The 15,000-nt window shown below is 44.4% G+C and overlaps 1 protein-coding gene across 11 annotated transcripts in view; it reads right to left on the bottom strand.

Annotated features, from left to right (window-relative positions):
- LOC110507892 (neurofibromin) overlaps nt 1-15,000 on the bottom strand; it is a 114,501-nt gene that overhangs the window by 8,575 nt on the left and 90,926 nt on the right. For 9 of the 11 annotated variants that reach the window (XM_036964932.2, XM_036964934.2, XM_036964933.2 and 6 more), the window contains 7 exons: nt 12,439-12,565; nt 10,486-10,617; nt 7,565-7,700; nt 6,488-6,645; nt 4,084-4,325; nt 2,524-2,624; nt 1,791-1,933 (listed from right to left, as the gene is read on the bottom strand). In XM_036964932.2, the coding sequence (XP_036820827.2) occupies nt 1,791-1,933; nt 2,524-2,624; nt 4,084-4,325; nt 6,488-6,645; nt 7,565-7,700; nt 10,486-10,617; nt 12,439-12,565 (1,039 nt within the window). Of the gene's footprint in view, nt 1-1,790; nt 1,934-2,523; nt 2,625-4,083; nt 4,326-6,487; nt 6,666-7,564; nt 7,701-10,485; nt 10,618-12,438; nt 12,566-15,000 lie in introns of those variants that run through there. The other 2 variants (XR_016492481.1, XR_005039980.2) reach the window with 2 other exon arrangements.

Here is a 15,000-nt window from a genome sequence, read left to right as displayed (position 1 = left end):
CCAGGTCATCTAATGCAGCACTCCATCACTCTCCTTCTTGGTCGAATAGCCCTTACACAGCCTGGAGGTGTGTTGGGTCATTGTCCTGTTGAAAAACAAATGATAGTCCCACTAAGCCCAAACCAGATGGGACGGCGTATTGCTGCAGAATGCAGTGGTGGCCATGCTGGTTAAGTGTCCCTAGAATTCTAAACAAATAACTGAGTGTCACCAGCAAAGCACCCCCACACCATCACACCTCCTCCTCCATGCTTCACGGTGGGAACCACAGATGCGGAAATCATACGTTGACCTACTCTGCGTCTCACAAAGACACAGCGATTGGAACCAAACATCTACAATTTGGACTCATCAGACCAAAGGACAGATCTAATGTCCATTTCTCGTATTCTTGGCCCAAGCAAGTCCGTTCTTCTTATTGGTGTCCTTTAGTAGTGGTTTGTTTGCAGTAATTCCACCATGAAGGCCTGATTCACACAGTCTCCTCTGAACAGTTGATGTTGAGATGTGTCTGTTACTTGAACTCTGTGAAGCATTTATTTGGGCTGCAATTTCTAAGACTGGTAACTCTAATGAACTTGTCCTCTGCAGCAGAGGTAACTCTGGGTCTTCCTTTCCTGTGGCCGTCCTCGTGAGAGCCAGTTTTCATCATAGCGTTTGATGGTTTTTGCGACTGCACTTGAAGAAACAAGTTCTTGAAATTTCTGGATTGACTGACCTTCATGTCTTAAAGTAATGATGGACTGTCATTTCTCTGCTTATTTGAGCTGTTCTTTTAACAAATATAGGGCTATCTTCTGTATACCACCCTAACCTTGTCACAACACAACTGATTGTCTCAAACGCATTAAGAAAATAAATTCCACAAATTAACTTTTAACAAGGCACACCTGTTAATTGAAATGCATTCCAGGTGACTACCTCATGAAGCTGGTTGAGAGAATACCAAGAGTGTGCAAAGCTGTCATCAAGGCAAAGGGTGGCTACTTTGAAGAATCTCAAATGTAAAATATATTTTGATTTGTTTAACACTTTTTTGTTAACTACATGATTCCATGTGTTATTACATATTTTTTATGTCTTCACTATTATTCTACAACGTATAAAATAGTAAAAATAAAGAAAGACCCTGGAATGAGTAGGTGTTTCCAAACGTTTGACTGGTATGGTATGTTTCCCATGCCAATAAAGCCCCTTGAATTTGAATTGAGAGAGAAAGGGAGGGGCAGAGAGAGAAGGATGGGAGATGAGGTCGAGGAGGTGATAGGGACTGAGATAGACAGAGAGAGAGATGAAGGATGGGAGATGAGGTCGAGGAGGAGATAGGGACTGAGATAGACAGAGAGAGAGATGAAGGATGGGAGATGAGGTCGAGGAGGAGATAGGGACTGAGATAGACAGAGAGAGATGAAGGATGGGAGATGAGGTCGAGGAGGTGATAGGGACTGAGATAGACAGAGAGAGAGATGAAGGATGGGAGATGAGGTCGAGGAGGTGATAGGGATTGAGATAGACAGAGAGAGAGATGAAGGATGGGAGATGAGGTCGAGGAGGTGATAGGGACTGAGATAGACAGAGAAAGAGAGATGAAGGATGGGAGATGAGGTCGAGGAGGTGATAGGGACTGAGATAGACAGAGAGAGAGATGAAGGATGGGAGATGAGGTCGAGGAGGTGATAGGGACTGAGATAGACAGAGAGAGAGATGAAGGATGGGAGATGAGGTCGAGGAGGTGATAGGGACTGAGATAGACAGATGGGTAGAGCAGGCCTGTAGATGAATGTACGTACTCTGTAGATAGGACGGTTGGTATTGTGGAGGAGACTCTTCATGGTAAACTACACTCTGAATGATGCCATGCACTGGGTTCAGCAAGTTGGTATCCTGGCACATAGACAGCAGCGTGTTGATTTTAGAGTCCAGCAGGTTGTGGCTGAGGAGAGGAGGAAACACATTAAGATCAACATCGGCTAGGTAGGTAGGCCACAATCATTAGACACCACACTCCGCATCACCCTTTCCCAGTGACCTTGTCAACACATATCATGACAGGACTCTAACACACTGGTGAATAACTAGGCCTCATACGAGACAGTTACAAGTTAAACTATATTTTGAAGCCGTGACATTTTGCTGGTAGAGAGAGTGCTACCTCAAATGAAACTACAAACAACCGCCCACATATAACGTATGCATGTGTGGGCTAATGACTTTCTGACTCACAGGGACTCCACTATTAAACCCTAAAAGAAACTGAACACAAACTACATTTCTAGCTAGGTCAACCACACTACAACTCCCAGGATGAATTTGAGGCAGGACAGGACCCCTCTCAGAAGATCAGTGGTCTTTCCTCACCCCAAAAAAACAACTACCTTGGGCCAAAACAGAGAGCTATCCAACTTTCAAGCTCTCAAATAATTTCCCAAAGTGTTCTCCATTCTCTAGGTTTGCTTATGGAAAAAGTAGGGCTTAGGCTATGTATTTGGTTTTGCCTGGGAGATTATCGGCATGTTAACTTACACGACGGGAAAAACCTTAGGGAAGACGACGCTAGCTTCAGCTAGATACTCGTACAGGATCCTCTGGTCAAAGTCGTCTGTGGTGTACTTGACCTGGGTGGCCTTGGACAGAGAAACAGAGCGCATGCGTTTACAGACTGAACCAGTTATATACAGTAGAAAGCTGTAAACTATGTTGCTGCCTCCCTATGTGCATTCATGATGACTAATTAGACAGTAGCAGTAACTAGTGGTCCACTGAGTATGTTACATATACAGTACCGGTCAAAAGTTTGGACACACCTACTCATTCCAGGGTTTTTCTTGATTTTTAAACTGGTTGAGAGAATGCCAAGAGTGTGCAAAGCTGTCATCAAGGCAAAGGATGGCTACTTTGAAGAATCTCAAATATAAAACACTTTTTTGGTCACTACATGATTCCATTTGTTATTTCATAGTTTTGATGTCTTCACTATTATTCTACAATGTAGAAAATAGTACAAATAAAGAAAAACCCTTGAATGAGTAGGTGTGTCCAGACTATTGACTGTTACATATGGTTTGTTTATTTTATTACCCACTTTATAAGTACATCTTATTTTATTACCCGCTTTATAAGTACTTCTTATTTTATTACCCGCTAGCACAAGCATTTCGCTACACTCGCATTAACATCTGCTAACCATGTGTATGTGACAAATAAAATTTGATAGGTACTTCTTATTTTATTACCCGCTTTATAAGTACATCTTATTTTATTACCCGCTTTATAAGTACTTCTTATTTTATTACCCGCTTTATTTGTACATCTTATTTTATTACCCGCTTTATAAGTACTTCTTATTTTACTACTCGCTTTATAAGTCTTCTTATTTTATTACCCGCTTTATAAGTACATCTTATTTTATTACCCGCTTTATAAGTACATCTTATTTTATTACCCGCTTTATAAGTCTTCTTATTTTATTACTCGCTTTATAAGTACATCCTATTTTATTACCCGCTTTATAAGTACATCTTATTTTATTACCCGCTTTATAAGTACTTCTTATTTTATTACCCACTTTATAAGTACTTCTTATTTTATTACCCGCTTTATAAGTACATCTTATTTTATTACCCGCTTTATAAGTACATCTTATTTTATTACCCGCTTTATAAGTACTTCTTATTTTATTACCCACTTTATAAGTACTTCTTATTTTATTACCCACTTTATAAGTACTTCTTATTTTATTACCCGCTTTATAAGTACATCTTATTTTATTACCCGCTTTATAAGTACTTCTTATTTTACTACTCGCTTTATAAGTCTTCTTATTTTATTACCCGCTTTATAAGTACTTCTTATTTTACTACCCGCTTTATAAGTACTTCTTATTTTACTACCCGCTTTATAAGTACTTCTTATTTTATTACCCGCTAGCACAAGCATTTCGCTACACTCGCATTAACATCTGCTAACCATGTGTATGTGACAAATAAAATTTGATAGGTACTTCTTATTTTATTACCCACTTTGTAAGTACTTCTTATTTTGCCAGGTGTGAGTTTCTGTGTGTGTATGTGTTCTTCCCCTCACCAGCACAGTGAGAAGCAGGGCCTGGACTTTGGGGTCAGTCAGCACCTCCTCGTCCAGTAGGACGTTGGACTCTGTCACAGACACCTTGCGGAGGTGGGAGTGGCCCATTCTTTGGCTGTCTATCTCGTAGGCGTTCTCGGTCACACACCTCACCTTAGGCGGGGTGGTGACTCCAGACTCCGTATCTGGTCTCTTTGGTGCTTTGGAGTCCGATATCAAGTGATCAAAACTCTTCCTGTAGTCTGGAGAAATACACCACAGACAGTGTCGAGGTAATGATTGAAGAGGGTGAGGAGAGGGTCTAGGGAATAAGATTGTGAGTGGTGACATGGGATGTCTATCTTACACCAGCTGTGTATTTCTTGAGATGTAACTTACACTGTAGTCAATGTTGCCTGATCATAGTCAGCATGAGCAGGGCTTCCAAGCATACAAAGTATACACCCAATAAAACGGCTCGCATGATACACCTCTGGTGCAGCAGTATAAATATATATACTTTAATTTAACCTTTAACTACAGTGGCAAGAAAAAGTATGTGAACCCTTTGGAATTACCTGGGGTTCTGAATAAATTGGTAATCAAATTTGATCTGATCTTTATCTAAGTCACAACAATAGACAGTGTGCTTAAACTAATAACACACAAATTCTATTTTCTTGTCTATACAGATCATTTAAACATTCACAGCGTAGGTTGGAAAAAGTATGTGAACCCCTAGGCTAATGACTTCTCCAAAAGCTAATTGAAGTCAGGAGTCAGCTAACCTGGAGTCCAATCAATGAGATGAGATTGGAGATGTTGGTGAGAGCTGCCTTGCCCTATGAAAAACATTCACAAAATTTGAGTTTGCTATACGCAAGAAGCATTGCTTGATGTGAACCACGCCTCAAACAAAAGAGATCTCAGAAGACCTAAGATTAAGAATGGTTGACTTGCATAAAGCTGGAAAGGGTTACAAAAGTATGTTTAAAAGCCTTGACGTTCATCAGTCCACGGTAAGACAAATTGCCTATTAATGGAGAAAGTTCAGCACTGTTGCTACTCTCCCTAGGAGTGGCCGTCTTGCAAGGATGACCGCAAGAGCACAGCTCATAATGCTCAATGAGGTTGAGAAGAATTCTAGTGTGTCAGCTGAAGACTTACAGAAATCTCTGGAACATGCTAACATCTCTGTTGACGAGTCTACGATACGTAAAACAATAAAAACAAGAATGGTGATCATGGGAAGACACCACGGAAGAAGCCCCTGCTATCCAAAAAAAACATTGCTGCAATGCTGCAAGTCTGAAGTTCGCAAAAGTGCACCTGGATGTTCCACAGCGCTACTGGCAAAATATTCTATGGACAGATGAAACTAGAGTTCAGTTGTTTGGAAGGAAGACAACACTATGTGTGGAGAAGAAAAGGCACAGCACACCAACCTCAAAACCTCATCCCAAATGTAAAGTATGGTGGAGGGAACATCATGGTTTGGGGCTGCTTTGCTACCTCAGGGCTTGGGCAGCTTGCAATCAGACAGGAAAATGAATTTCCTAGTTTATCAAGACATTTTTCAGGAGAATGTTAGGCTATCTGTCCGCCAATTGAAGCTCAATAGAAGTTGGGTGATGCAAAAGGACAATGACCCAAAACACAGAAGTAAATCAACAACAGAATGGCTTCAACAGAAGAAAATGCTTATTCTGGAGTGGCCCAGTCCAGAGTCCTGACCTCAACCCAACTGAGATGCTGTGGCATGAGCTCAAGAGAGCTGTTCACACCAGACATCCCAAGAATATTGCTGAACTGAAACAGTTAAGAGGAATGGTCCAAAATTCCTCCTGACCGTTGTGCAGGTCTGATCTGCAACTACAGAAAACATTTGGTTGAGGTTATTGCTGCCAAAGGAGGGTCAACCAGTTATTAAATCCAAGGGTTCACATACATTTCCCACCCTGCATTGTGAATGTTTACACTGTGTGTGCAATAAAAGACATGAAAACGTATAATTGTTTGTGTGTTATTCGTTTCAGAAGACTGTGTTTGTCTATTGTTGTGACCTAGATGAAGATCAGATCAAATTCTATGACCAATTTATGCAGAAATCCAGGTATTTCCAAAGAGTTCACATACTTTTTCTTGCCACTCTAGGCAAGTCAGTTAGAAAAAAATATTATTTACAATGACGGCCTACCCAGGCCAAACCCGGATGACGATGGGCCAATTGTGCTACACCCTATGGGCCTCCCAATCATGGCGCGATATGATACAGCCTGGATTCGAACCAGGGACTGTAGTGACGCCTCTTGCACTGAGATGCAGTGCCTTAGACCACTGCGCTACTCGGGAGCCCAAAAAACAATGCTAAGGGGAACTCTTAGACAACATTAACAGTGTTGTTTAGCAGCAACGTTATAGTTACCCAGCAGCTTCTTGGTGTTGGCATGGGACGCCTGGCCCATGTCCAGGCTCATGGACTTGCGTGTACGGGGGCTGATCTGCCCCACCGTGGGGTAGTAGGCATTCAGATAGCGCTCTGACACCTTGGGAGACGCCCACGGCTGGCACTCTCTCAGTGTCCTGAGGGGAGGAGATGGGGGCTACAGGTAAGGATAGAACTATTCAAGCTTGATTGTAAATATATTTACCAACAACATGTATTACAGAAAATGACTGACGCAAGAGAGAGAGAGGAGAGAGAGAGAAAGGGAAGGGGCAGAGAGAGAGGAGAGAGAAAGGGATGGGGCAGAGAGAGAGGAGAGAGAGAGAAAGGGACAGGGCAGAGAGAGAAGAGAGAGAGAGAAAGGGACGAGGCAGAGAGAGAGGAGAGAGAGAGAAAGGGACGGGGCAGAGAGAGAGGAGAGAGAGAGAAAGGGACGGGGCAGAGAGAGAGGAGAGAGAGAGAAAGGGACGGGGCAGAGAGAGAGGAGAGAGAGAGAAAGGGACGGGGCAGAGAGAGAGGAGAGAGAGAGAAAGGGACGGGGCAGAGAGAGAGGAGAGAGAGAGAAAGGGACGGGGCAGAGAGAGAGGAGAGAGAGAGAGAAAGGGACGGGGCAGAGAGAGAGGAGAGAGAGAGAAAGGGACGGGGCAGAGAGAGGAGAGAGAGAGAAAGGGAAGGGGCAGAGAGAGAGGAGAGAGAGAGAAAGGGACGGGGCAGAGAGAGAGGAGAGAAAGGGACGGGGCAGAGAGAGAGGAGAGAGAGAGAGAAAGGGACGGGGCAGAGAGAGAGGAGAGAGAGAGAAAGGGACGGGGCAGAGAGAGAGGAGAGAGAGAAAGGGAAGGGGCAGAGAGAGAGGAGAGAGAGAGAAAGGCAAGGGGCAGAGAGAGAGGAGAGAGAGAGAAAGGGACGGGGCAGAGAGAGAGGAGAGAGAGAGAAAGGGAAGGGGCAGAGAGAGAGGTATATTTACCAACAACATGTATTACAGAAAATAACTGACGCAACTTTGGAAAAGATGAAACCTATTCAGGTTCTAAGTGTCTGATGTAGAGAGCGCCTCACCTGAAGCTGGGGTCAGTGTGGTGCAAAGAATAGGTATCCATGGGAACGTTCTCCATGCCCATCTCAGACAGCAACAGAGACTTCCTGTGTTTTAGACTGCAGCGACTACGCACCTCCTCTGACACTGTGAGCAGGGCTGAACACACACATTCAGTCACACACAGACACACACCAGAGCAGTGAAAACCAGTGATGGGATCATTGCAGAAACATTTATGAAGAGGCGACAATTCCTTATTTTACATGATAAAAAAAAAAAAAAAAAACGTATATTTATTCACGGAAAATTAACATTCCAAATAAAACAAGGACTGCTGCCTCCCCCCCACCCACCCCCCTCCTTCTCCATGGCTGACGTGAGTAAAACATTTAAATGTGTTAATCCTCGCAAGGCAGCTGGCCCAGACGGCATCCCTAGCCACGTCCTCAGAGCATGCGCAGACCAGCTGGCTGGTGTTTTTACAGACATATTCAACCAATCCCTATCCAATCCCTAAAAACAGCACTGTGTCTCACTTTTTATTGATCTCTCGAAGGCTTTTGATACAGTTGATCATGCTATACGAAGGCAGAGACTGTCGAGTGTAGGTCTTTCAGGGCATGCAGTTGCATGGTTTGCTAACTATCTGTCTGATTGAACTCAGTGCACTCAATTTGATGGGCTTATTTATGTCTGTTAAATTAAAGGAGGCTAGTATCAGCTACATTTATGCCTTTACTAGACTATGGGGATATTTTATATATGAATGCTTCCGCTCAGTGTTTGAGATCAATTGACACCCGTTACCATGGCACTTTGAGATTTATTTTAAAACTACAAAACCCTTACGTACCACTGCACTTTGTATACCAGGGTTGGCTGGCCTTCTCTAGTCACTCATAGGTTCAGTCACTTGTATACTTTTATTTACAAAGCCATTTTGGGTTTACTACCTTTTTATTTGGGCATTTTTATTGTTCAGAAATGTGGTGGGTACTCTCTTCGTTCGCTGGACTTTATCCTGCTAACTGTTCCAAATGTCTGAACTGAATTTGGTAAAGGGGCTTTTATGGACTCTGCACCATCGTCTTGGAACGCCTTACAAAATAGTTTTAAACTGGAAGAACTTGTCCCGATTGGTATTTTTAAAGTCACTGATGAATGATCTTGAGAGTGATTCCCTGACCTGTCAATGTTTTTAATATGCTGTTTTTGATTTTGTTATACTCTTGTGAATTCTACGGTTTTTACTAGATTACTTGTAGTTTTTCATGTTGTTTGTCTGTAATTTTTGTAATGACTTGGTGCTGCCCATCTTGGCCAGGATGCTCTTGAAAAAGAGATTTTAAATCCCAATGAGCCCTTCCTGGTTAAATAAAGGTTAAATAAAATCAATAAATCCCAGTCTGCTGTCCCCACTTGCTTCAAGACGGCCACCATTGTTCCTGTTCCCAAGAAAGCTAAGTTAACTGAACTAAATTACTATCGCCCCATTGCACTCGCTTCTGTAATCATGAAGTGCTTTGAGAGACTAGTCAAGGATCATATCACCTCGATCCTACCCGGCCACCATAGACCCAATTCAGTTTGCATACCCCCCAACAGGTCCACAGATGACGCTATCGCCATCGCACTGCCCTATCCCATCTGGACAAGAGGAATACATATGTAAGAATGCTGTTCATTGAACATAGCTCAGCATTCAGCACCTTAGTACCCACCAAGCTCATCATTAAGCTTGAGACCCTGGGTCTGAACCCTGCCCTGTGCAACTGGGTCCTGGACTTCCTGACGGGCCGCTCCCAGGTCGTGATGGTAGGAAACAACACCTCCACTTTGCTGACCCTCAACACAGGGGCCCCACGAGGGTGCGTGCTCAGCCCCCTCCTGTACTCCTTGTTCACACACGACTGTGAGGCCATGCACGCCTCCAACTCAATCATCAAGTTTGCAGACGACACAACAGTAGTGGGCTTGATTACCAACAACGACGAGACAGCCTACAGGGACGAGGTGAGGGCTCTGGGAGTGTGTTGTCAGGAAAACAACCTCTCACTCAACGTCAACAAAACAAAGGAGATGATCGCGAACTTCAGGAAACAGCAGAGAGAGCAAGCACCCCCCTCTCCAAATTGACGGGACAGCAGTGGTGAAGGTGGAAAGTTTTAAGTTCCTCGGCGTACACATCACAGACAAACTGAAATGGTCCACACAGACAGTGTGGCGAAGAAGGCGCAACAGCGCCTCTTCAACCTCAGGAGGGCAAACTACCTACCCTCCAGGACACCTACACCACCCGATGTCATAGGAAGGCCAAAAAGATCACCAAGGACAACAACCACCCGAGCCACTGCCTGTTCACACTGCTACCATCCAGAAGGCGAGGTCAGTACAGGTGCAACAACGCTGGGACCGAGAGACTGAAAAACAGCTTCTATCTCAAGGCCATCAGACTGTTAAATAGCCACCACTAACACAGAGAGGCTGCTGCCTACATACAGACTTGAAATCATTGGTCACTTTAATAAATGGATCACTAGTCACTTTATACAATGCCACTGTGTGCATTAGGTAGTTGTTGGGGAATTGTTAGATTACTTGTTAGATATTACTGCACTGTCACAACCAGAAGCATTTTGCTACACTCGCATTAACATCTGCTAACCATGTGTATGTGACCAATAAAACTTGATTTGATGAATTTTTTTATTTTTATAAACTGACCTACAGGCACCAGGAAATCAAGATACAAGGAATTTTGCAGGTTATTCCAACAATGGGAGGCACAATATGACAGACCATCATATCTGTTTTACAAACATGTTTTTACAGCAACACACTGCTTGCTATCCAAATAGCACATTGCAGATCCAGTGAGTTGACACAGAGGTCTGGTGTGGGTGAGTGGAGTCAGTGTGTAGGAGACTTGACTGGAACTGACCTGCCAGGTAGGCCACGCTTTGGCTGTTGACCTCAAACTTGTCACAGTTGAGGTGTTTTCCCACCAGGGCCAGCAGCGTGTGGAGGATACGCACTGTCCGAGCCACCGTGGTGGGGGACGGGTGTCTGAAGCCTTCAAATAGACACACACAGGAGAAGGAAAACAGAGTGGCACGTTAGTCACAGCCATACACACATAGCCATACACCACTCTACTGCTAGCTTGGTACATTTTAGCATGGCCACATTAATTCAACACGGTTAGCATTAAAACACATCAAGACCTACAGAGTACACAACATTAAATGCAGCTAGTGACAAGTAGACTACACCAACAACTGCTGCCAAGCTCTTTGTCACTGCAGGACAAGGGCACCTAGTCAATAGAGCCAGTTTGAGTCTCTGACAGTGGGGAAGACAGGTTTTCATCAGCGGCTCAGCAAGTCAGGCCAATGTCTTTCATCCATCTATTCTTTATCTAGCTAGAATAGACCCAAACAAATACCATAATTTCAAACATTTTATGAATGTTTACTTAAGCGATAGTGACAGAGAAGCTGGGGTTTATATGATACTCAGTACTGTCACAGGAATGGAATCTGCTCTGGCTGAGACTCAGTCAGGTGCCCTGTGTCCTCTCCCTTACCTTTCAGCAGGTGTCCTGTGTCCTCTCCCTTACCTTTCAGCAGGTGTCCTGTGTCCTCTCCTTACCCTTCAGCAGGTGTCCTGTGTCCTCTCCTTACCCTTCAGCAGGTGTCCTGTGTCCTCTCCTTACCCTTCAGCAGGTGTCCTGTGTCCTCTCCTTACCCTTCAGCAGGTGTCCTGTGTCCTCTCCTTACCCTTCAGCAGGTGTCCTGTGTCCTCTCCTTACCCTTCAGCAGGTGTCCTGTGTCCTCTCCTTACCCTTCAGCAGATGTCCTGTGTCCTCTCCTTACCCTTCAGCAGGTGTCCTGTGTCCTCTCCTTACCCTTCAGCAGGTGCCCTGTGTCCTCTCCCTTACCTTTCAGCAGGTGTCCTGTGTCCTCTCCCTTACCTTTCAGCAGGTGTCCTGTGTCCTCTCCATTACCCTTCAGCAGGTGTCCTGTGTCCTCTCCCTTACCTTTCAGCAGGTGTCCTGTGTCCTCTCCCTTACCTTTCAGCAGGTGTCCTGTGTCCTCTCCCTTACCTTTCAGCAGGTGTCCTGTGTCCTCTCCCTTACCTTTCAGCAGGTGTCCTGTGTCCTCTCCCTTACCCTTCAGCAGGTGCCCTGTGTCCTCTCCCTTACCTTTCAGCAGGTGTCCTGTGTCCTCTCCCTTACCTTTCAGCAGGTGTCCTGTGTCCTCTCCCTTACCTTTCAGCAGGTGTCCTGTGTCCTCTCCCTTACCCTTCAGCAGGTGTCCTGTGTCCTCTCCATTACCCTTCAGCAGGTGTCCTGTGTCCTCTCCCTTACCTTTTAGCAGGTGCCCTGTGTCCTCTCCCTTACCTTTCAGCAGGTGTCCTGTGTCCTCTCCCTTACCTTTCAGCAGGTGCCCTGTGTCCTCTCCCTTACCTTTCAGCAGGTGTCCTGTGTCCTCTCCTTACCCTTCAGCAGGTGTCCTGTGTCCTCTCCATTACCCTTCAGCAGGTGTCCTGTGTCCTCTCCCTTACCTTTCAGCAGGTGCCCTGTGTCCTCTCCCTTACCTTTCAGCAGGTGTCCTGTGTCCTCTCCCTTACCTTTCAGCAGGTGCCCTGTGTCCTCTCCCTTACCTTTCAGCAGGTGCCCTGTGTCCTCTCCCTTACCTTTCAGCAGGTGTCCTGTGTCCTCTCCCTTACCTTTCAGCAGGTGCCCTGTGTCCTCTCCCTTACCTTTCAGCAGGTGCCCTGTGTCCTCTCCTTACCTTTCAGCAGGTGCCCTGTGTCCTCTCCTTACCTTTCAGCAGGTGCCCTGTGTCCTCTCCCTTACCTTTCAGCAGGTGCCCTGTGTCCTCTCCCTTACCTTTCAGCAGGTGTCCCACCAGTGCGAAGTTGAAGTTGGAGCTGAAGTTGAGGCCCACAAAGTGGTCCATCTGTTTACAATGCCACTCCAGAGGACGCCTGATCTCCATAAACACCTCCTCTGGACTCTTGATTGGGGGGAAACAAATAAATATGTTCATTTAGCAGATACTTCTTTACACATATTCAGCATATAAATTGTGTCAATATGTGATGAATATGTTGAATTCTTGTCTTTGAACCGAAAAGTGAATGTGTGTGTGTCTGTGGTTAAGGTGTGTAAATGATTTTAGAACTGCCGGGTACATTCTTCGTAACCTGGTTGTGTACAGCTTTCATGGAAATATGAACAAATGCAATGTTTCACTTTTTCTGATGTCGGGGTCCCTCTAGGAAAAGTAATCAAACTTAAAGTTGAAAAAATATCATTTCGGTGTTTTTCTCTGCTGTTAAACATAGTGGCGGGTCATTTTTAACCCTTAAGACAACACAGGGGTTAAAAGGCTAATTGATCATTAGAAAACCCTTTTGCAATTATGTTAGCACAGCTGAAAACACTTGTCCTATTAGAGAAGCAATCAACTGGTCTTCTTTAGACTAGTTGAGTATCTAGAGCATCAGCATTTGTGGGTTCGATTACAGGCTCAAAATGGCCAGAAACAAAGAACTTTCTTCTGAAACTCGTCAGTCTATTCTTGTTCTGAGGAAATACAGGTAAACTAATTAAACAACAAAGAACACGATCTACACGATCAGTCGCTGTGTGTAAAATAAAAAGTGGTTCATGTGAACCTAACTCACAGATAAAAAATGTCAAGAAAGCAATCCCATGTTATTTGTTGTCTAGACCTAGACCCTGAAAATGACACGCGAGAAACAATACACTAATATGCAGTTAGCCATGACAGCCTTAATAATAGAAAGCTTGTGACCACACACATCTAAATATTACACTTGGGAAAAAAACATCTCAAAGTAGAAATAGAATGAAACAAACAGGCATTCTATTTTTGCTCTATTATAGTGGCCACTATAGACATCGATCAAGGCTACATCTGTGCAAAAATAACATTCAGTGATTAAAACAATGGTTCTTAACCTGGGTTCGATCGAACCCCAGGGGTTCGGTGAGTCAGTCTCAGGGGTTCGGCGGAGGTCAAGAAACACATCCGACTCATATGATTCGTGATGACACGCCCCGCTTGGCCATCATTGGCTGCAGGTGATCACGCTACATCGCTTGGCCTATCTGTGCTGCAGGGAATTTGGTGCGCTCAGTAGTCGACTTGTGACTGTCGTGATGGTACGTCTTGTGATTTCTTTCTTAATATTTGAATCCCTTCATACTTACTATGTCGAGTAAAAAAAGAAAGTGGTCGGACGAATATGTACAATATGGATTCACATGTATAACGGAACGTGATGGGAGTCAGCGTCCTAACTGCATGATTTGCAATGCCAAGTTGAGCAATTCTAGTATAGCACCGGCAAAACTAAGAGAACACTTCCTTAAGCTGCATGGAGATGGAAAATACAAGAACACAACGCTCGCTGAATTCAAGGTGAAGAGAGCCAGATTCGATGAAAAGGCTACTCTGCCTGTTTTCGGCTTTGTACCCATCAACAAACCGATCCTCACAGCATCGTACGAAGTTGCTTACCTGATCGCAAAGCAGGGCAAACCACACACCATTGATGAAACACTCATAAAACCAGCTGTGTTGAAGATGGCGAATATCATGCTGGGAAAAGAGACTGAAGTTAAATTATCCCAAATTCCTCTTTCAAATGACACCATCAGCGACAGAATAGAGGACGTGAGCAAAGACATCTTGGCTCAAGTAGTTGTAGATCTGATTTCAAGCCTGGCAAATTTCAGCCTTCAACTCGACGAGAACACAGACGTTTCCAATCTAAGCCAGTTTGCTGTATTCGTGCGCTATGTGAAAGACGACGTGTTAAAGGAAGATTTTTTATTTTGTAAGCCTCTTACAACAACAACTAAGGCAGCCGATGTGAAGAAACTTGTGGATGACTTCTTCAAAGACAACAATCTTTCGTGGGATATGGTTTCTGCAGTTTGTTCGGATGGAGCTCCAGTCATGCTGGGAAGAAAGTCTGGTTTTGGTGCGCTAGTGAAAGCCGATGCACCACACATCATGGTTACGCATTGTATTCTGCACAGACATGCGTTGGCAACAAAAACCTTGCCTCCAAAACTGGTAGAAGTATTACAAATTGTAGTGGAATGCGTGAACTATGTGCGAACTAGTGCTCTGAGGCACCGCATCTTCAGTGAGCTGTGTAAAGAAATGGGCTCTGAATTCGAGGTACTTCTGTACCATTCTAACGTTCGGTAGTTAACCCGGGGACCGGTGCTGAATCGTGTTTTTGCCGTGCGTGTGGAATTAGCCCTGTTTTTGCAAGAGCACCAACATTGTCATGTAGATTGCTTCAAAAAATCTGAGTTCATTCTCATTTTAGCGTACATGGCTGATATCTTCGCAGCTCTCAATCATCTCAATCAAAAGATGTAGGGCGGTGGAGTCAACATCATCGAAGC

The sequence above is a fragment of the Oncorhynchus mykiss genome, chromosome 27, assembly GCF_057628025.1.
Source record: "Oncorhynchus mykiss isolate SJ-2025 chromosome 27, ASM5762802v1, whole genome shotgun sequence".
Taxonomy (NCBI): domain Eukaryota; kingdom Metazoa; phylum Chordata; class Actinopteri; order Salmoniformes; family Salmonidae; genus Oncorhynchus; species Oncorhynchus mykiss.
The sequence above is the reverse complement of the archived record's forward strand: the minus strand, read 5'-3'. Positions and strand labels throughout refer to the sequence as shown.